The sequence below is a fragment of the Microtus pennsylvanicus genome, chromosome 9, assembly GCF_037038515.1.
Source record: "Microtus pennsylvanicus isolate mMicPen1 chromosome 9, mMicPen1.hap1, whole genome shotgun sequence".
NCBI lineage: Eukaryota > Metazoa > Chordata > Mammalia > Rodentia > Cricetidae > Microtus > Microtus pennsylvanicus.
This window is the reverse complement of record NC_134587.1, coordinates 51,058,960-51,082,143: the sequence shown is the minus strand read 5'-3', so window position 1 is coordinate 51,082,143 and position 23,184 is coordinate 51,058,960. Positions and strand designations below refer to the sequence as shown.

At 44.2% G+C, this 23,184-nt stretch overlaps 1 protein-coding gene across 2 annotated transcripts in view; it reads right to left on the bottom strand.

Annotated features, from left to right (window-relative positions):
* Nucleotides 1-319: 319 nt before the first annotated feature.
* Nucleotides 320-23,184, bottom strand: part of Mrrf (mitochondrial ribosome recycling factor) — a 69,241-nt gene continuing 46,376 nt past the window's right edge. Inside the window, exons 6-7 of one of the 2 annotated variants that reach the window (XM_075986037.1) lie at nucleotides 10,582-10,741; nucleotides 320-655 (exon numbers count right to left, since the gene is read on the bottom strand). In XM_075986037.1, coding sequence (XP_075842152.1) covers nucleotides 578-655; nucleotides 10,582-10,741 — 238 coding nt within the window. In that variant the 3' untranslated portion in view covers nucleotides 320-577. The remainder of the gene's footprint in view (nucleotides 656-10,581; nucleotides 10,742-23,184) is intronic. The other variant, XM_075986036.1, reaches the window with a different exon arrangement.

Sequence of the window (23,184 nt, the reverse complement as noted above, 5' to 3'; positions counted from 1 at the left end):
CGGAGCTCATTACCAAAGAAATGTTGGCAGAGGGAGTGGAATGACAGAAAGAAAAGCAAAGCATTGGGTGGGCAGCTACCAGTTTACTCACAACATAAATACACGGACAACTTCAAGCGTTATTCTGTGTCATTCTCTTCAGTAAATTTGTCATTACAGACGGTTTATATGTGAGGAGCCCGTGAGCTCAAAATGGGGCCGAGAGCAGGGGCAGGGATACTGCCCAAGGGTGGGACCGATGCCACACTGAACTCAGTCCTCGTGGAGCGGCAGTGGGACGACAACCCAGAGGCAAACACACTGCTCTTTCCTCTGTGGCTGTTATTTTCCCAATTTATTTAGTTTTGCTCATTAGCAGTCAGAGTGAGGCCCACATAGTCCAAAGGAGTTGGAAATGAGGGCAGGGTCTGATTCCCGTCTGGAAGGAAACGGTCCTGTGGTGACCTCAGAGCCAAGGTTCCAAGGAAACAAGAGATTCGGTGAGTCTGAGCCCCCGTGGTGGAACAGCAGTGACAGCCTCCTATGGATGAGCAGGAGAGTGACAGGTGTCAGCTTGTCACCTAAGGGGTGACCAGATTCATCCAAGGAGTTCTTTGGTCTTTGCTGCCAGGTGCCTGTCCAGCTCTGCGACTGTGTCGTCGGCCATCTGGCTGATCTGCGAGAACAAAAGCAAAGTCTGGTGACTGAAACATGCAAACTTCACTGAGAAATAATGATGGACACAAAGTTCCTATGAACTGAGTGCCACCCGGACACTAAGAAATGTGTTCTCAACAACAGTCAGGCAAGGGAGACGAGACTATTCCCTTTTCAGATAAGAAAAACAAGGCAGACCATTTATTCAGGGTGCACAGTCAGAAAGCCGTAATATCAAACTTTAATACATAGTAACCTGATGCTAAGCCAACATTTAGAACTGTTATACAATACAGAAAAGTCAGCCAAGCTGTGGCCTAATAAACCCCTAGGGCAGTGGTTCTGACACTTCCCAGCGCTGCTCCTCATGTGACTGTGACCCCCAACCATAAAGTTATTTCGTTGCTAAGTCGTAACTGTAACTTTGCTATAGTAGGAGTTGTGATACAAGTATCTGCTATGTGACCCCGTGAGAGAGTTGCTGAAGTCCCTGTGTGCCACAGCCCAAAGGTTGAGAACCTCTGCTCTAGAATGCCTTACACTTCAGCTACTCCATTTCAGAAAGTCTTAGATGAACTGATAGAAAGAATGTAAGACCCAGAGCTAGAAAATCCAATAGACACAAAAATGCAAATTACAAGCTACACCTTCAGCTGTTATTGTTAACAAAACTTGCTGCTCTAGTTGCTAATTACAACATTCAGAAACTGCACGCCACAGTGAATGAATGAGCTCCCATATCACGGGTAGAATTCAAATTGATGCAAATGCTCATACTATGTAACCCCCAAATATCTCAACTGGGAAAATACCCAGCGAACATGACCCAATCATAAAATTCTTCTCTTATTCTAATTATTTATGTATGCGTGCTCAGGCTATGTGTACGTTTGTGCACCATGTGTGTAACTGGTGCCTGAGAGGCCAGAAGAGCATGTAAAATCCTCACCATGTGAGGGCTGGGAATCTAACCTGGGTCCTCTGCAAGAACACTCAATACTCTTAACCACATAGCCATTTCTTTAGCCCCAAGTTGTTGTTTTTAAGTTTTTTATTTTATTTATATGAATGTCTGTCTACATGTATGTGCCTGATACCTGGTTGTCAGATTCCCTGAAACTAGAGTAGGAACCGCCCTGAACATGAACCACCATGTGGGAGCTAGGAACCAGACCTGGGGAGAACAATGAGTGCTCTTCATCAATGGACAACTTTCCAGCTCCTAGCCTCCAAGTTCTTAAGTTCTAGGTATAAAGATGTCTATATGGGCTTAAACACTTTTTTTCTAATTATGTGTATATGTGTGTGCCTGCATGAATTTATGTGCACTGCATCGTAAGTGTAGGTACTGAGGAGGTGATAAAGCTGGTCAGATTAAGAACTGGAGTTACAGGGGTGACGAGCTGCCTGAAGTGGGTGATGGGAACTGAACCTGGGTCCTCTGTAAGAGCAGAAAGCACTCTGAATTGTGGGACGAACTCTCCAGGGCCCCCTCCGTGCCAACTTAATTTTGAATAATGAAAACAAGGAGAAAATCTAAAGTTTCAGTATGGGGGAGCAAATGAACACATACAGGCATCACAATGGTTGTGTCAAATTCTAGGAAGAGAAAAAACATTTGATTAAGACCCTAGCATGGGTTACATTTGTAATAATAAAAGGCATGGTTTTTGTTTTTTTGTTGTTGTTGTTTTGGATTTTCGAGACAGGGTTTCTCTGTGGTTTTGGAGCATGTCCTGGAACTAGCTCTTGTAGACCAGGCTGGCCTCGAGCTCACAGAGATCCACCTGCCTCTGCCTCCCGAGTGCTGGGATTAAAGGCGTGCGCCACCACCACCCGGCTAAAAAGCATGTTTGAATAATGCTTCAAGATATTCTTACATCTTGGAGACATGTTCATGCTATCTTTCAATTAAAAAAATAATTCAATATAGAAACTTCATATATATATACATATGTATGTATATATATATATGAACTAATCTATAAAACATCTAAACAAAAATTACAGACTTTAAAAAACTAAGCTGGGCATGGTGGCACACGCCTTTAATCTCATCACTTGGGAGCCAGAGGCAGGTGGATCTCTGTGAGTTCAACGCCAGCCTGGTCTATCTACAAAGAGAGTTCCAGGACAGCCAGGGATATACAGAGAAATCCTGTCTCAAAACAAAACAAGCAAACAAAAACGCCACTACCAAGAAACTAAGACACTTGCCATTTTATTAACTTTTATTAAACATTTTTCATAATATCTTCCTTCCCCTACCCACCAAACTTCATGTTCTTTCTCTCTCCCTTTACCACTCTCTCAAAAAGGAAAAAACAAAAAAATCAAAACAAACTAAAAAAAGACAGAGAAGAATAAAAAGAAAAGAAAACCAATAAGACAAAAAACAAAAAGAAAAAGTGCACCCCTCCACTCCAATTTCGTGCTGCCTGGCCAATCACTCCTGGACATGGGGCATCCCCTACAGTGTGGCTGATATACCCAGTGATACTCCATTGGAGAAAACAATTTTCCCTTATCAATTGCTTCTTGGTGGTGGTGGTGGTGGTGGGGGCTCTGTGCTCACTCCCTCTTCTTGGCACTGGACTCTGTGTGGTTTGGCCCTGTGCAGGTCTCATGCATGCTGTCAGTCTCTGTGACTCACATGCCTGCTGTGCTCCTTGGAGTCACTCACCACCTCTGTCTCTTAGTCTTTCTGCCCTCCTCGTCTGATAAAGACAACCCTCCAAGGACTGAGCGCCCACTCTCTGCACTAACCAGTGTGGCTCTCTGCGGTAACTATCATCTACTGCAAGACACTTCTTAGATGGGGGCTGAGCAATGCTCTGTTCTGTGGGTATTGCAAGCAAATATGTCAGTAGGAGCAATTTTACTGCTAGGATCCTTTAGCAGAATAGTAACAGTAGGTTTCACCCAGGCCCATGGCCTATCTAGTCTCAGTTTCTCGGCCACTTTATCAGTGTCACGGATGAGTTTTCAGCACATGAAATGGGCCTTGAATCAAAAGCAAACAAAAACCAAACAAGGGGAATAGTTTAGTTACTCCTTCAGTGTGGTCACTACGGCATGAGTAATTCTTGCAGGCAGCCTCTGCTGTAGGTCACAGGGTTTGTAGTTTGATGAAAGTGATAATTTTTCTCTTCAGGGACAATGCAAAGTACTTTCCTGCACCATGGAGACTAGTGGCAGGGGTGAAGCTTCTAGCTGGACACCACCTCAATTTACATCAGGGTATAGAGAGTAATCAACAGTCTGAACAATAACCTGTGAATTTTTTTGGGGGGTGGGGATGGGAGACTGGTCTATGGGACCTTTTTGGCCAATGACTCAACAAGATGTAACCCACTCCTGACCGGCATAAAATGTCTTTTACTTGGTGGCATATGATGTCTAGTTGGAGCACTGTCTCCCTCATTATACGGTGATTTCATTTAAATTTCTTTCATATATATATTTCATATATATCATGCCAAAAATCTTAATATTCTTTTAGTGATGGGAAGATAAAAGGTTATTTAGGTTTGTACTGGTCATATCCCACCTAAGACACAGCACATATCAAGTTGTCAGGAAGTATTTATTAACGGAAAAATTATTAAAGGTCTTTGAATTTTTCTGCAGCAAGTATGCATGCCTTCCTAAGAATAAAAAGATGATTTAGTAGGTGCTGCAGTCTCCCTTCTAAGTCTAAATGAGGTTGAGATGAAGGCAGGCAGCACTGGCAGGCAGCTCTGAGGGGAGCAGTGTGCAGATCTGTGTGCTCAGCAGCATGGCAGCTGCTGGACATCTTTATTCGCCGACCACAGGCCTTAGCCAGGAATTAGGAACTAAATACATGGCTTGAAAGAGCAGGAACTAAACAGGGCTTGCAGCAATTGGTCCCAGGCAGGAAAGCTCTCACCATAGCAAAAACTACACATTTTTTAAGCTGGAAAAGCACAACTCCTGGGACAGCTGGATATTCTACAAGAATGGCAGTTGCTCCCTCTTCTGTAGTCAGTCACAAATGTCTGAGACGCTTCTGGTCCCTGGAGCTGCCCTTCATAGGCCAGTAGTAGTGGTCAGCAAACACCAGCACAGCCAAGGGTGAAGGTTATCAGGGTAGAAGGACTGAGAAACGGAGGGGAATACCCAGGCTCACAATCTGATAACATGGGAGAATATGAGCCAGGGGCATTTCATCTCTAAGTCTCTTTCCTCACCCATCAAGGTGCTAGAGAGGTGCTGGTCCCTTCCTCGACTAACAGTTAAGTAAAAACAGGGCTATACAAGCTTGCCATAAGCATATTATTTTATGCAAATGCTGGCTATGTTACTGTGGCTTTTATCACCACTTTCTGACTTCAAGCTAATCCATCAACGAAAGTATTTACTAGCGTTCTAGCAGCTGGTGAGTACAAAAGGCCCTGGCACAGGTCACCTACAGGCTCACCATGTTCATCTTTATCAGGCTCTAGAACACTGATGATTAATGGTACCACCAGCAGCAGCAGCAACTCCTGCTGTTGAGTACTCACCACATACAGACACTGGTTAACGATCCACATGGCACATGAAATGCTGCTGTCTCCTTTAGCATGTTTTCACCTAGCAGCTACACAGGAGTTTCTACTGTATAAAATCTTTCTGTTTCTGTTAACTCATTATTGAAATTCGACCATCCCACAGAACCCCTATAAAGTGGACAGTTATTGTACCCATTCTACAGAAAACTAAACCAAGGTAATCTTGGGCAAGATTTCTCAGCCCAGTCTGCTCTACCCACTAACTTACTAACTTCTTATGTGATGTGGTCTCCTGGCTGAGAGTCCCACTCCACAGCACCTGGCCTATTCCTTCCTCACCCTAGCCATGGTGTGCTAGGGTCACTGAGAGGGTTAATTCCATTTCCTTTACAATCACAAGGCCAGGCACCACAGTGCACAAACCGAGTGAAGGTTATCAAGGACCATCAACATTGTTCATGTTTAAGCACATGTGTCTTCTGATCCTCCGATCACTCTTGTGAGATGGGCACGGACCATTCCACTTCACAGATGAGCAAAGAGACTCACAGGCGGGTGAAGCCTGTGCTCACTTTCGCAGCTGACTCCAAAGCAAGAAGCATTTCCACTCTTACACCGCACCTTATAAAATTATACACTATCACCAACAACACCAGGACCTCCGCCACCACTGTGTTTCCTGGTTACCAGTTAAGGAGCAGCATGGGGTGACAGGAGCACGCCTGCACAAGTCATCCTTCATGAAGACCAACTCAGCCAGTGTAGCCCCCAGCCTGCCGCCTGCCCGAAGGAGCCCTCCCCTCCCTGAGCTCCACTCATTCCAGAGAGAGCTGCTTCTCAGAGAAAGACGGCAGTGAAAGGATCTTGGCCAGAGCCACTGGCAGCTTCTGCCAAACGCTTTAATGTTCAGCACGCCCATTTATGGCAAACTAAAATGAAGGTACCACAGCAGGCTGGCAGATGTCAGGAGTCCTGAGCAGGAACATCCCTAGTCCTGCATCAGAGCTGGCCTGGGTTAGGGGCTGAGGGAGTCAGGGATCAGATTCAATGACTGAGACAGAATCTATAGCTCAATCATTTCAATCTTACACACCAAAGATGAAAGAAATATTGTTATAAAAATATTTCAAAAGATTCTGACCACCAAAGAATTTTGAAAATGATTTTATAAGAAAAGGTTAATTCCATACAATTAAAAGGCTGTTCACAATCCTATCACTGAAATAACTTCTGATATTTTGATAACTACAAGCTACCCATCTTTGTATGCCTGTGTATCTTCAAAACTTCTTTATTAGACTTACTCAATTTATGTGTGCATGGTTTTCTGTTGTTCGTTTTTTTTTTTCAGACAAGGTTTCTTTATGTAATAGCTTCAGTTGTCCTGGAAATCACTATGTAGATCAGGCTTGCCCAAACTCATTGTCCCAAGTACTGGGATTAAAGGCAGGCACCACCACTGCTCAGCATGTGTATGTGTTTATATGCATGTATGTATGTACACCACATATATGCTTGGTGCCCACAGAGGTCAGGACCCCTGGAACTGGAGTTACAGATGGTTGGGAGCCACCATATGAGTGCTAGGAAATGAATCTGGGTCCTCTGTAAGAGCAATCAGTATCTTAACCACTGAGCCCTCTCTCTAGCTACAGCTTGTCTTTATAAAAATGTAACTGTAATACTGCTGTATAGTACACTATTTTAAAAAATAATACATTTACCAGTGTAGTGGCACACACCTTTAATCCCAGAACTTGGGAAGCAGAAGCAGGTGGATCTGAGTTCTTGGTCTACAGAGTGAGTTCCAGAACAGTCAGGGCTACAGAGAAACCCCGTTTTAAAAAAAGTAAATTAATTCTAAAAAAATTTTCATGTCAATGAAATCTTTTCATAACTCTAATATAGATTCCAATAACTGGAATTCCAATGGACACAAACAATGACTTTCAGGAACTTGGTTCCTAGTTTTCTATCATTAGACATAACACACCAATGACACATACAGCCCCGTAGATCAAGGCTGACAATTTCTCTTAGATATGTTCCTAAGTTATAAATCAGAAATAAATGGTTGGGGCATCTGTCGTACTATCATTTAGGAAGGCTATAAAGATTTATAAGAACAAACAAACTATGAAAGAGGATATAAAGCTAATGGTTTTTCTAGTTATAATCTCTCATGGCGGTCAATAAATGCATAAAAACAAATTCAACAGTAAAAATGTAAAATACAACATAAAGGTGTGGATGGCCTTAGAAAAAAACAAAACAAAAACAACTGCAGGTGTTTTGTCTGTATGTTTGTGCACACGTGTGTGCTCGGTACCCAGGGAGGCCAGAAGCAAAAGCAAAACTAATAGCAGAAACTCCTTTGGTGCCATCCAAATAGAGACGGGAACACACTGCAGAGTGCACAGGGCCGCTTCCATTGCTTCCCCACCCAAACTTCAACCACACAACTGTAAGGGAAGGTAACAAGAGGGTAAGAATAACACGGAAATGATATCTCTTCAGCCAGACCCTGACACTGGAGAGACAGCGGTACAGTGCACAACCTCAGGAGCCCACGGAGACACTGGTCACTGTACAATTCACTGTATTGCCAGTGAATGTCTCCATTCTGTCCCACGGTAATCAGACATCAGTTCGATATCAAAGAATAAAGAATTTCAGTTAGAAAGAATAATCGAGTAGGAAGCAGTGGAAAGAAGGTAGAATCTGAAAAGGGTGGGAAGCCAGTGGTTGAGGGAAAACTTCTGTCAAGTTCTCCGTCAAGTGTGATTGAACAAGAGCACTGATTCTCTGCTTGTTCTTCCTCTTCAAGGAGCAAGGTCTCTGCACTGAATGAGGAGTCTGATAGCTTGACAAGTTCACAGCCAGGATGCAGCACAAGGGCCAATGTCCACTGCAGAGATGGAATCCCCTAGGATACGGAGGAGGATCAGGCTCTGAGTCCTGGTCGGTGCTCAGAGGACAGCTTGATCAGTGACTGTCCCTCTGAGCCAACACAGGAGGGCAGGAAGAAAACGAGAGGAGATATTGGGGATTAAAATGCGAGGCATCCTAATGGCACCTTCTAGCATTGTAGGAGCCCTTTCGAGGGAGAAATTTACCAAACTCCTTTTACAGAAAAAACAGACCCCAAGGGTCAAGTAATTTCTCCAAGGTCAGAGAACATTTGCTGCAGAATGACTTTTCCCTTTGGATTGCAAGCTTCTGGTTCTTCCCAGGATGCTGTTGTAGAATTAGCAGAGAAACACTTTAAAATACATGTTTCAAAGCTGGAGAGGTGACTTAGTAGTTAAGAGCACTTACTGCTCTTTCAGAGGATTCAAGCTCAATTCCCAACACCCACATAAGTTGCTTTAGCTACCTGTAACTCCACTCCAGGGAATCTATATCTTCTGGATTTTATGGGCACTTGCACTCACTTGTATATCCCCCACAAAAACACACATATACATAATATAAAAAAATCTTTTAAAAACACCATTTCTAGGAAATACACTAAATCAGAAGATGTAGGAAAGATGCCCAGGAACCAAAATTCCCCTAGGTGATTGCTGGCTGACCTACAACCAGAATGCTAACTGCTGGTTCAAAATGAGGAGAGTGATTCACTCCACACCTCCCCCAGGCCCCTAACAGTGCTTCTGCTCTGCTTGCATCTTCTTTATGCCCCAGTCATACCCCATCTTTTTCCAGCTTTCCTAGAATGATGCTTTCATTGTGAACACAGCAGCTCTGAGGCCTATCAAACACTTTGTATGGCATTACTCATTTCCTTTCCTAAGTCCTGATAAATTCCCCGTCTTGCCTCTGATATTGCCTCTTGCAGTATTCTCTACCTGGCCACCATGGTTACTTTTCCTAGGTACACATGTGATCTCATTGTTTGAAAAATGAGACCTTTCAAGAAAGTTACTGGATAAGAGCTGCCTGGGAAGCACTAAAAAATTCCCGGCACCACTCCAGATTCACCAACTTAGTATCTGGGAGCAGGCCTCAGATACTTGCCTGGGGGTGGGGACAAGTGCACATGTATGTGCTCAAGTGTAAAAACCATGTTCTCATCAGTCACTCCCCACCTTGGGTTTTGGGTCAGGGTCTCTCACTAAACCTAGAGCTCACCTTCAGCTATGATGTCTGGCCAGTGAGCCCCAGAGTTCCTCCATCTCCACGCTCCCACCCCTCTGCTGGGATTACAGGCAAGCACCTCCATGATCAGTTCTGCATGTGGGTTCAGAGGGAGCTAACTCAAGTCCTTGTTCTTGCATAGCAAACGTGTCACCGGCTGAGTCATCTCCCTAATTCCTAGACCTCTTCATTTTTCCTAAGGATAAAATATTATTCATCAAATGTTCATATACACCCTTCACACTCTAGGAAGTGGGGAGATACTTCTCAGCAGCAATACTATCTGGCTTAGCCAATGGGAAGGGACTAGAGCAGTCCCTGAAATGAACTTAGGTGGTTGGATTTATAGTCCTGGCACCTACTGTTGCCAAGAAAGGATGTTCTGGGCACTTGTTGACACTGGAAGCTTGTGATATATAAAGCAAACTTGAGCCCTATCTGTGGTCTGAAGCTGAGCTCACAAGTCCAACCTAGAACTATCTGGCCCCAGCTGGCCCACAGAAAGGAGAGTAAGAAATGAAATCATCCAGTTTTAGGTAGCTGGTTATGCATCATTATTGTGGCTCCTGGTTACTGACACAGCATAGCCAATGTGGAAATGCTCTCGACATTGTTCACATTCAAATTCCTCACCTGGTATATAAGACCTTTTAGGATGTGGTCACTCTGTTTTCTTACTCATTGCCTTGACTAGGATTAAGCCCTGCTTGTCCAAGTGGAAAATGTTCTTTTCCATCACCACACTCTGCTCTTGCTGGTCTACATGGGGCCCTGACCTTTTACTACTGCACTCCAGGGCACAAAGAGAACACAGCAACTCACTCCTCCACACTCAGAAAGCTAGACAGCAAGGCAGGCAGCCCTAGGTCTGGATCCCATCTCTACCACTATCAGCAAGAGCTTGAACAAGTTCCCAAACTTCCCCAACCAGGTCTCCTCACTCTCCTCTTACAATCCTGCTGCTGTTTCAGCGGTGGGGACTGAATGCAAGGCCTTGTAGATGCTAGGCACTTGGCTGTTCTTCCAGCCTCTAACTCGGTTTTGTAGTGATGGGGGAAATGAAGTAAAGTGTCCAGCACAGAGCCTAGCACACATCCTAGGATCAACAGCCTCTTCTCCTCTCCTGTGGATCCTTCCGGGGTCTACAAGGCTAGACTTAGAACAGGGACTTAGTGTTGATCGTGTAAATGAAATGACCAGAGGCATTCTGTTTTGTTGTCCCTGCCTCAGATAGGAGTACACAGATTCCCTGGGTCAGACACAGAAACACTACATCTGTTGGCAACAGTACCTGTTTCTCTACGAGCCTGATGGTGTCCTCCGAGGCTTTGTCCTTTGATTTCTTCAGCTTATTCATTGCATTAGTGCGAACCTTCCGTAAATTTTCTTTGGCCTTGTTGGTGCTCTGTTTGGCCAGTTTTACCAGCATTTCTCTGTGTTCTCTGGTTACTCTGAAAAAAAGTACACACACACAAAAATTGAACAAAACTATTTTTTCTGTAAGATGCTGACCACCAGTTAAGAATTTAACACCATTCTGTTCACTAGCTCAACAGTCTACAGCTTTGATCTGTTAGCTGACAATCTTCACACTCCTGACAGATGCCAATGCACATGCTTAGTTCCCATTGAGTTATCTGGTAAATCCAAGTAAGAGACATTACGGAACCAGACAGGTGAGGTGGACCCAGAGTCAACACTCAGCCAAGCTACTTACAAGATGCAGACATGTCTTCTCAAAACCTCAGCTGTCTACCAGGAACCCAACAGGTGGGATGGATTAAATGAGCATTTACCATTGACCCTGACACATTTGAAATGTTCAATAAAAGGAACCAATTAGCCACAATTAGCTTTCCCTTCCTCTAAAATGTTCTTTTCCATTCCACAGCAATGCAAATGAGGGACACTAAAGAAATAATGCTATTGCTAAACCTCTACATCACTCAACTTTCAGCTCCTGATTAATATAACACTCAGGAATCACCTCAAAACTAACCTTTACCATCCTGATTACTATGACTAAATAGTTAAGAATCACCTCAAACCCAAGATAGAGCATGAGTCTCCTGAAACACATAACAACCACAGCACCAGTTGACTCAAGAAACACCTTTGAAAGTATTCAGCAACCTATCAGGGCTTGGTGAATGCTATCAGTCTGGTTTTGTTTTGCTTGCGTGTGCTTGCATGCGTGGTTCTGGCTGCCACTGCATCCTGAGTCCACCTGCCACTGCGTCCGGAGCGCTGGGATTAAAGGCGTGCACCATTCAGATAAATGTCGGTTTTTATTGTCAGCATCTTCATCATCACAACAATGAGCGTGAACCATTAAGAAAGGCATTTTACCACACACAGTCATTACTATTTCACATTTAATCATCATAACAACCTAGCAACACAGCCCAGCATTAATGTCCTGTCTTCCTTTCTCCATCTTGTAAACACTGAGTGCTAAGAACGGAAATAATGAATTTGGAAGAAGCTATTGCTCTTCATCCCACTCCTACAGAATTTAGCTAAAGAGAAAGGCAAGAAGACATTGATCAGAGTGTGAGAAGTGCTGTCGTGATCAAAGTAAAAAAGAAAGGGGAGCACAGAGGAGCAGCTCAACAGACCTGGCCTAGAGAAATGACATCTAAATAAATGTGTCAGGTCACTAGGTCAACTCACCACTGCTCTGGGTGTCTTGCTCATAGGCACAAGCAGGAATGCATGTTCCAACCCTAAAATTACACTACACAACTTGCATGATTTAAGAAAATGTGTGTAAAAATGTTGGGCATCAGCTCAGGGCAGAAGCTTCCAGGTCACATTTGTTTCTCTGTACAAGCTGAGATAGAGTGTCCATCAGTCCAAGATGATTATAAAGAAGAGTACCTAATATGTAGTTTGAGAAATACATGTCTATTGTTATCATCCATGGTGAAGTGTTCTAAACCATAGAGATAGGAGACTGCTTGTCACTGCAGCATAATTTACACTATCCTAACTAGATCTGAAGATTAAGTTCAAGTTTCTAGTGCTGGCAGGGCAAACAGGATTTCCAAGAAAAAGCATGTGTAAAAGCTTTGAGGTGTTTCATTTGAGGAACCAGAAGAGCAGATAACAATAAAAGGAGTAACAAGAGATGAAGGCTTGAAAGCTATATCCTGGATGGTCTTACTAGATCATGAACCTGTCCTAGTGAGGTTACTATTGCTGTGATGAAACACCACAACCAAAAGTAACTTGGGAGGAAAGGGCTTATTTGGCTTATACTTCATCATCACTATTCATCACTGAAGGAAGTCAGGACAGGAACTCAAACCATAGGAACCTGTAGGCAGGAGCTAATAAAGACACTATGGAGGGGTGCTGCTTACTGGCTTCCTCAGCCTGCCTTCTTATGGAACCCAGGACCACAAGTTCAAGGATAGAGCCATCCCCAATGGGCTGGGCCCTCCTCTATCAATGTCCCAGGCTTGCCTATAGTCTGATCTTCCGGAGGCATTTTTTCAATTGAGGCTCTCTCCTCTCTGATGATTCTGTGTCAAGTCAAATAACACTAGCCACCACAAACCCCATTTTTATAGGTGAAGAAAATCAGGTCCAACCAAATGTGGCATCTTTGTTGCTATTTGGAGATCTTTGAGACAGGGTGTCACTATGTCGCCCACAATCTCCCGAGTGCTACGATTACAGACATATGCTGCCAGGCCCAGCCTAAATTTGGAATATTATTTGAAGTCAAACCCAGAATGGCCTGTCTCAAAAGTCATTGACTGATTTTATAACAAACTCCTCTGCCCCTGAGATCAACAATCCTGGATGAGCTGAGCAAGCACAGTCCCAAGTTCGAGGCACGGTAGTACTGATTCAATGGCAGAACCCTCCCAAGTTCTGGGTACATGCTCAGTGTGCTGGCGAGGGAGGACACATGGTAAATATTTCGTGGCATCTACATATTGTTTTCTTCCATGACCAAAAGAATTTAAATAAAGGCAGTCTCTAAAGACAAAGCAGACAGACAAATTATGTGATCACTAAGCACCTCCAAACCCCTCCTCAAATTAAGAGTCCCATTTTTCCTAAGCAAAAAACTGAGTCTCAGCGATGTTAAGTGACCAGCCCACAGGTTTGAGTGACAAGACTGGGATTCAAACCTAGATTTCTCTGGCCTGTATCCTTGTAATCTATTTCAAATAAATCATGAACTTTTGCTTCCAGGCAGAAAGCTTTCAAAGTCGTAATACGAAGCTTGGGACTGAAAAGGACAAAACCACCATGTCAGGAGTTTAGGGATTTGGATCTGATCTTGTTACTTTTATGGTTTTTAATTCACTGAATGAAAATCATGCTGACATGTTTAGGTCCCTTTTTTGTTTTGCCAAAGCATATGTCAGTATAAAGAAGGAACAGGAAAATTAAAACTTGATCCACTGATTCAAAAAACCTAATCCTGCTGAAATACTAGGAGGAGCAGAAAAGAAATGAAGCTAAGGCTGGAAGAAACCTTTTAAACCTCTCCAAAAAGACCTTCTTAAAGTACTTCAATCTTGTGTTTCATACAGAATTTGCAGTAGGTATCCCACCGTTGAAAAACCTTTAATAAAGAAAGTTAACCAGCTTCTCACTGCTTTGTTTATATTTCAAATGGAAAAAAACCCACACATTTTATAGAAGCATAAATTGGGACTCGAAAAGCCTCAAGAATAAAAGGTTATATAAAAAATGAAATCATTACATGTAAGGTAGCCTTAATACAATGTATTATTTTACATAAATGTTATTACCACAAACAGCAGTTTCTAAGTGTAACAGTGTATAACTATTACTGACATTTTCAAAAAAAAAACATGCTTTAGGATTGACAGTCACAGCCAATTGTCAAAAAATATATTAGGAAAAGAAGAGGGAAATGCAGTAAGAATGGGGAAAGGTGAGAAAAGCTGGATATTGGGCACAGGAAGGGCCAACAGGAAGAAGGGCAGCTGCACTGGTGGATACGGAGTTGTACTGCACAGTAAATACAAGAGCAAACACCTAGGGCAGCAGTACCCTGAAGACAGACATCCATGAGAAAGCTACTTCATCAAAGAGGACAAAAAATGACATCGCAGAGACTGGTTCAGAGAAGCAGATACTACAGAGAGAAAGTACTGAGAGAGACGGCAGCATAAAGTAGCCTCAAATACATGAGAGTGTTTATGGATGTCTTAATCAAACACATTTAATTGCTTCCTCATGAAGCAACAAGAGCACATCTGTTTTAGAAAAGAAACATACCACATTATATTATGGAAATATCTTAATCCCTTTCCAGTCCAGTGATTAATACATCAGATCATCTGCAGCTCACAGTCATGAGGCTCTGGGAGTGGACTCAAGGTTGTGTTCCAGGCGCCTGACTGTCCACTCTACACTGTGCCCATTTGCTTCTCAAGCAACGGCTGACCCCCTTCTGCTGCATGCCACCAGATCCTGTGCTAGCTGACACACACTACAGAGAAGCATGCCTAGTCATTCCCCAGACACTGAAAAATAGGTATTATGACTAGAGTGGAGAGAGCAGGAGGTAAGGACACCCAAAGTGAGGAGGTTGGCAGGGCTGACAGGTGCAAAACCACACAGTGTCATACTAAGTCATATGCAATGGATTGTTAGCCAGCCTTCAAGAGGAATGTAATTCTGATACATGCATACATTGATAAACCCAAGTGAAATAAAATCAGCTCAGACAGACACACACTGCATGACTCCATCTCTATAAGATTCCTAAAAAGTAGTCAGAGGCTGAAAGCAGAATGGTTTCCAGGGATCTCGTGTGTGTGTGTGTGTGTGTGTGTGTGTGTGTGTGTGTGTGTGTAACTCTTTGATATACACAGTTTCAGCTTCATAAGATGAAAAGCATTGACACAAACTGACAATTTTTAATGTGTATTTTATCAATTTGGTTTTTTTTGTTTGTTTGTTTTTCAAGACAGGGTTTCTCTGTGGCTTTGGAGCCTGTCCTGGAACTAGCTCTGTAGACCAGGCTGGTCTCGAACTCACAGAGATCCGCCTGCCTCTGCCTCCCGAGTGCTGGGATTAAAGGCGTGCGCCACCATCGCCCGGCAATTTGTTTGTTTTTTGATTTTGTTTTTGAGACAGGGTTTCTTCGTACAGCCCTGGCTGTCCTGGAACTTGCTCTGTAGACCATGCTGGCCTCGAACTCAGAGATCCACCAGTCTCCATTCCTCTGGGATTAAAGGTGTGTGCCACCACCACTGCTTGGCTCATAATAATTTTTAAGGGAGGAATTCTAGCAAATTATTTTACAATGTGAAACACCACAAAAGAGCTCAAAAGCTAAAGGAGATATGACTGGGCCTGTATTTTGTATAGACAGCAATGTGCACACCATATCTAAGCAGAGGGAGACTATGCGGAAACCCCTGGGCAGAGAGAGGGAAGCTGGAGACCCACCCCGTAGCAGCTTCTTGGCTGGGTGATGAAGACAGCAGTCTTTTCCACTAGGGTCAAACAGCCCTCCCAGCATGATGCAGGAGTTTTGGCTGAGCTGGCAGGGTCATACTTTGTTTGTACAAATTCCGCCAAGCAGGTCTTCCAGTAACATCCTGGATGGGGGCCTTCCTGCAGAATTCCTTGAGCATGTTCCCATGAACAATAAGCAGAGGGCATGCCCTGCTGGTAACCAACACACAGAAAAACCCACTGGCTGAAATGATATTTCTCATTGTTTCTACCAAACAGGACATATGTATAATGCTATACACCAGCCAGGGAAATCCCTGCTAAGTTGGGTCATTACAGCAAAACCCACCATGATGTCTTTGGTTACTTAAAAGGTGGCATTAAACATAGAAAAATGATTTGAGACCAGCCTGGTCTACAAGAGCTAGTTCCAGGACAGGCTCCAAAACCACAGAGAAACCCTGTCTCGGGGGAAAAAAAAAAAAAAACAACCACACACACACAGAAAAATGAGCTCATCCTAGAGCTCTGCCACTTGTTGGCTCTAGAACTCTGCATGTAGACTCAACCTTTCCAAACTTGGTTCTTCATGTTCAGCGTGAGTGTGGCTACTACTAAGAGGAGGATGCGAGGATGGAATGAAGTGATGGGTAGCAAGGCCCGGGCACACTGCCAGCACATATGCACTGCAGGAGCGCTACACGGGGTGGCTACACTAATTATTCTAACCACAGAACCTCCAAGACCTAGGGACAATAGGATGTGAGTGGTGAGGGAAAAAACACTTGAAAAGGATTTGGTTCCTTGAAGCTTTTGTTCACAGAATCAACGGAAAGCAGTGAAGGAAGGTAGGACAGAGGCCAAGCCTGGTGGCATAGCCTATAATCTTGATTCCTTGGGAGGCTAACAGGAGAGGGCTGCCATGTTTAAGATCTTCCTGGACTATACAGAGTAAGTTTAAGGCTTGTCTGGGCAACTTTGTGAGAGCCTGCCTCAAAGCAAAAACTAAGGGCTCAATGGAGGGAAGTCCTAGGTTCAGGACTCAAGTACTACCAAGAAAGGAAATGAACAGAGAGGGCAGCAGCAGGCAACGGGCCATAGAGGCCAGGACTTCTCTCCAATAGCAAGGGGCAGAAAGCGAAGAAGGCGGTTGCATTCCACGGAACAGCACATCAAAACACATCTCTGATAATTCCAGAGAGAAAGCTTGCCACCCCGTCACTGGGCAGCTAGGAGCCTCCCTCACAGTCAGCAGTAGACACATGCCCTGCTTCATTGTTTGCTGCAAGGAGCTGCTCAATGCTTTGGGGCTATGAGACCTGAAGGAAATGTTTTTGTTTATGCAGCCCAGCCAGATTTCCTGTTTCTAAGTATCCCCCCATTAACCTATCTTGCATACATTAATGTCTTATAAAGACAACAGTCTAAAGAGAATCATACATTTGAGAAGGCTTTCTACCACCTATGCTAATTTTTAGTCTTCCTAGGGGCACAACTGGCTACATGCGTTCAAAGGACTGTACACTGACTGAAGTACAGGTAAGCATAACAGAAAGAAAAAGGATGAGTCCTAACTCCAGCTGCCTGCTGCACGGTCTCCATTATATCACCCATTTCCTTCTCACTCAGCTAGAAGGACCAGAACCCAATCCCTGGACTAAGTGGACAGAACCCTTGCTGAGGCTCCCACAAACATGAATGAGTACAGGTTTAGTGGACAAGTGACAGCTGACCTCTAACCTCTGCTCTGCCACCAGTAGTCAGAGTGACCATGGACATTGGCTTTTGCTCTCTGAACTGCAGCTGTCATCTGGAGAAGTACTTGAGGAAGGTCTGAAGACACTGGTGGGATTTGAGGACCAGATCTTCCATGTCTAAGTTTGTCTTGGTTTCCCTGTCTGTCAAACATGTCTAATTGTACTTGAGAGAATTAAGTAAGTCAGTAACTGTGACGGTACACAGTGATGGTTCATAAACATTATTGCTACTACTTTCTCATCTATTGAACACAGAACTAGGAGTGGGTTAGGTTAAAAATGTCGCCTCTTGGTCCATTAAGATGGCTCAGCTGGTAAATGCACTTACTACCAAGCCTGACAACCTGAGTGTGATTCCTAGAACCACATGACAGCAGGAGAGAACCAACTCCTTCACACATGTGCTGTGGCACATACCCCACAAGCAATGAAAAGTAAGTGTCCTTAAAATACTGTCTTCCACAAAGAACAAATGGTAGACGCTGGTTAAGGAAAAGAATATGTAGGTACTAAACTATTTTAAGTTGTCAATAACACAGAAAATAAATAATGGAGGTCTAGGGTATAAATCAGTAGTAAGCACTTGTCAAGCACGTGCAAAGTTCGTTTCCACACCCAGCACCAAAAAGGGGAAAGAAACTAAAAGGGGCCATCATCTACTGAGGAAGATAGCACATCAGCTATAAGCTTAGGCTCTAGGGAAAAGTGACCTTCACTTACTGACTGTGCGATAGTAGGCACAGAGAACCAAAGAATGTCCTTGCTCTATGACAAAACAGGGATAATAACCTAGGACCCCTGCGGCGGACTTCTTGACCGGTGACGGAAGAACGACCACCACACCAGGATTCCACTCAGATCACGCTTTACTGGAGTGCCCTTGATTGATGGGGGCAAGGAACGAGGGGGCAGGAAAACGAGGGACAGGGAGCGAAAGGGCAGGGAGGCCAGGGGAGAGGCAGCAGGAAGCGAAGGGGAGCAGGAAGCGAAGGGAAGGGGGTGCACTTAGGCAGCCGCTTAAATAGGGAATTGGCACACGGGTCGCCCTGTGATTGGCTGCCACCAACAGCTGACACCAGACCGCATCGGGATAGGCCCAAGAATCCACATCCACCGCGCATGCGGGAAGCGGGGACACGCAGCTCTCAGTGAATAGCCAAATATGGAGTTGTTTGTAACAAACAAGACAGGGTGTCGGCGCCATCTTGTAATGGCGATCCTGTCCGGCTCACTACAGTTCCCCCTTATTGTTTGTAAGCAATGAGCGCAGGACTAACTCATCCAATCTGACCCCCACCTCATGATGTGTTGGTCGATCGAGGATGGAAGATATTTTCCATGGACACACCTTCCCCTGTGCAATGGGTATTCGAGGAACCCCGGGGGTGCAAAGGCTGTGTCGCAGGAACCTACAACCACACACCTTCCCAAGTGCAATGGATGGACAGATCCCATGGGGTGCAAAGGCTGTGCAGAAGGAGCCTACATCCGCACACCTACCCAAGTGCAATGGATCAACAGATCCCATGGGGTGCCAAGGCTGTGCAGGATGGAAACCCTAAGCGTCTCTTAGTGCTGACAACCATATCTGGGGGAAGGAGCCACACTCCAGAGTAGCTAATGCCTGAGAGATTATAACTTTATCCCAATATAGCCTTATCCCTATTGGTCTGGGCTCGAAGGCAGCAAACCAACCACAGGCACAACACACGGCCACCCAGGCAGCTTGCCAAAAACATGCCCACGCAACTGAAAGCATAGGGACCCTTTCTCTGTAAAGTTACGTGCTTCTCCTATAAGGTAAAAATCTGGGGAGAACCGTGGCATCATGCCCAACAGGCATCGCCTTTGGGAAGGCTGACAGGATTCCCTTTCAGTGCTCCGCCTTCCACTGGATCCACGTCATCAGGGATGTCTGCAGGAACTTTCTCCAGAGACTCAGCCTCATCCTTAGGAACTTCCTTGATCATGCGTGTCAGCCGGCTCGGAACCCAAAGCGGAGCCTCTTGGCCCTGTGGAAAAACACATACAGCTCCCCTGGATCTTGCCAACACAAGATCCGGTCCATACCATTTGTTATCCAATACATCTTTCCACTTCACATATTCCTTTTGTTTCATAGGGCCTGCTGCATGCTTTTCAGCTGCTGCAGCACCCGACTCATTCAGGTTTAAAAAGTTAAGTGTGAAGAGAGCAAGGGAGATTCTTTCCCTGGGGGAAGCGGATTCAGCTATTCCCCCTTTTTGTTTTTGTAGAATTTTTTTAATATTTCTGTTGGCTCTCTCCACAATACCTTGTCCTTGTGGATTGTATGGAAGACCCGTAATGTGGGTCACTTGGAGCTGTGCACAAAAGGCACGAAATCCATGGGAGGTATATGCCGGGCCATTGTCTGTCTTCAGGCGTAGGGGTTTTCCCCAGGCGGCCCAGGCCTCCAGGCAATGTGTTTTTACATGAGTTACCTTTTCTCCCGCTAGGGGCGTGGCATGAATAATGCCCGAAAAGGTATCCACTGATACATGTAAATATTTTAATTTGCCAAAATCAGGCAGATGGGTAACATCCATTTGCCACAACGCGTTAGGTTGCAGCCCTCTAGGGTTGACCCCAACATTAGGGGGGTATAAAAAAGTCACACATGAAGAACAGGCTTTAACTATTTCTCTGGCTATCTGTCTGGAAATATGAATGGCAGGCACATGCCAAAGCTTATGAAAATCTCGTGCTAATTTTACAGGGTCCGAGACGACCAAAGCTATGGACCGGGTAAGGCAGTCAGCCAAATCATTGGCCTCAGACATGGGTCCTGGAAGCAAAGTATGAGCCCGAATATGTCCAATGAAAAAAGGATTATCTCTTTGTAAAATGTATGCTTGAATTTGACACAAAATATTGGAAACTGTACTTGAATTTCTAACAAAGGCAGCCACCTCCAATGAGGCAACAGCATTCACCACATATTTAGAATCTGAAAATAAATTGAAGGGTTCTGAAAATCTTTTAAAAACTTCCAGCACAGTCATACATTCCGTGACTTGTGGGGAATCAGGTCGAAAGTCAAGTAAAATGGGATCCCTACCTTGAATTACTATGGCACCTTTGCCAGTTTTGGAGCCATCAGTAAAAACAGTCAAGGCCACATTAATGGGCTTTTTAAAGGTAACCTTAGGAAAATACACTAAGTTCCTTTCCACAAAATTTAATAGGGGATGTCTTGGATAATGATTATCAATAAGGTTAGGAAAAGCGCAAACCAAAACAGCCCATTCATTTACTGTAGCTGCCAATGTCTCCACCTGTCCTTTGGTATAGGGAATAATCAATTTATCCGGCATGGTAGCAAAAGATGTTAAACAATGTTTTATCCCCAATACCGCTTGAGAAGCAACCAACTCGGGATAATATTGAATGGTTTTGGTACCTGAAGAATTACCATGGATCCACCATAAGGAGCCATCTTGCCATAGCATCCCAGTAGGGTAATGTGCAGTTTTTAAGATGCATAAGAATATAGGCAAATCAGGATCGACTTGGCACAATTGTGCCTTAGTCATTGCTTTCTCCACCTGTTTTAAAGCCTTTTTAGCCAAGGGGGTCAAAGTTCTGTTCGAATTAACATTTGGATCACCTTCCAAAATAGAAAACAAGGGCAACAACTTTGCCCGGGGGATGTTTAAATACCCCCTAATCCAATTAATATCCCCCAATAATTGTTGAAAATCATTAAGTGTCCTCAAATGATGGGTGCGAATGGAAATCTTTTGAGGGATCACTGTCAAAGGGGATATAACTGCCCCCAGAAATTTTATAGCAGTAGTCTGTTGGATCTTATCTGGTGCCAAGACCAGGCCCCAACATGTAGAAAAATGAAAATAGACCTATATCCATCTTTATGTACAAAACTTAAGTTTAAATGAGCCAAAGGCCTCAGCATATAAAAATTATGTTGAATCTCACAGAGAAAAATTTTTGAAGCACACTTTGCCACATCTCAAACACAGCCTCAGTGGCACAAACATTTGGAGAAACCATAAATTACATCTCCTGAATTGAGAACCTTTTGTATAACAAGGCTATATAGTGGGAAAAGATCTTTACTTATCATAAATCCATTCCAAAAATATATGAAGAACTCAGGAAATTAGTTATTAAAAATTTTAATCTAAAAAATATTTGTTATAGACCTAAACTGAAAACTCTCAACAGACGAGCTAAAAATGACTGAGAGACATTTAAAATATGTTTGAACATAACATCCTTTAGCCATCAGAGAAATGCAAACCAAAACTCCGAGATTTTATCTTATCCTTGTAAAAATGACCAAGATTAAAAATTACTGCTAACAACTTATGCCTAAGAAAATGTAGGTAAAGTAAAAACCTTATTGCTGGAAGTGTAAACCGACACAGTCATCTTTGGATCATACATCGTATTGAAAAACCTGAACAAACCAGACTCTCCCAGCAGGAAGAGAAGAACCAAAAATCCAGGGCTAGCAGCTTCAGCGACCCTGCCCTAGTAACCAGCTGAAGACAAAGCCTGACCTGTAATCCTGACAACAATCCTGAGAAACAGTGAGTTTCCTCCTTGTGATTATCAGCTTGCTGTGTTTTAGGAACTAACAGATTCCGACCTTGGGAGTGGTCCCAAGGCAACCACCTGTGGATTTTTTGGAATTTATGACCCTTTTGGACCACTGGGCTGTGGCCTCCTTTTTTTAAAATTTGTTTTTTCTCGTGGTACTCGGGGTTGAACTCCTCCCCCGCCAACCAAGGCCACATGTGTGACCTCAGCAAGGTTGGTCTCCGGCGAGCCATGGGGGGGGGGAGGCGCGCCATCACAAGACCCGAGTGAGAGTTTCCCCAACATTGGGAGTCTCCCACTATGTCTATTTTTTAAAATTAGGCAAATATCTACCTCAAAACTTAGCAATACCCCTTTTTGGGCCTAAATACAAAGTTGTTTAACCACAAGAACATGTGCTCAGCTGCTCAGCCTTGCTTGGAGGCTTGGCTGAGCAGAGCGGCTGGGCCCGACCGTTTAAGCTGGTGAGCCTTACCACAGTCGGGCTGAGCTTCTATGCCCTGAGGGCCACGCTGGGAGTGGCCTAGCATTCTAGCCTTGTCGGTCCTCAAGGCAGGTCCTGTGTTTGTAGCTTTGCATCTTAGAGGCGCAGCTGTTCATATTCTACAAAATCTGGAGGCCTCGGTAACTCGAACCAGAAGAATATAATTCCCTTCCTTAGCATATCTTGTTTAGCGGCCAGATCTCTACCAAGCCTATCATAGGATGACACATTAAGATTACCAGAGGTGGCTTTCTCCAGCTCTTCCTCCTCCTGAGGGTCTAACTCCTCCTCAGACCGATCCAGGCCCGCAAATTCCTCGAGCGCTGGATAGAGGGGACCTCCCCTCTTCTCATTAGCCTCTCTTTTAGAGAGGATTGTATCAGGATCCTTTTCTTTTACTTTTTTTCTTTCAGGCCTTTCCAAGTTTCCTCCCTTTGAATCTGAAAAACCGTTCTTGTGTTTAATTCGGGCCTTTCGCCCCTCTCTCGGAACGTCCACGTTGTTCCCCGCTCTGAGGTTGTGGCCAGATTTACGGCAGTGAAACCAGAGAAAGCAGGCTAGTACTAACACCACAAACGCCACGAACACGAGACCAAACACCCAAGAACCCACT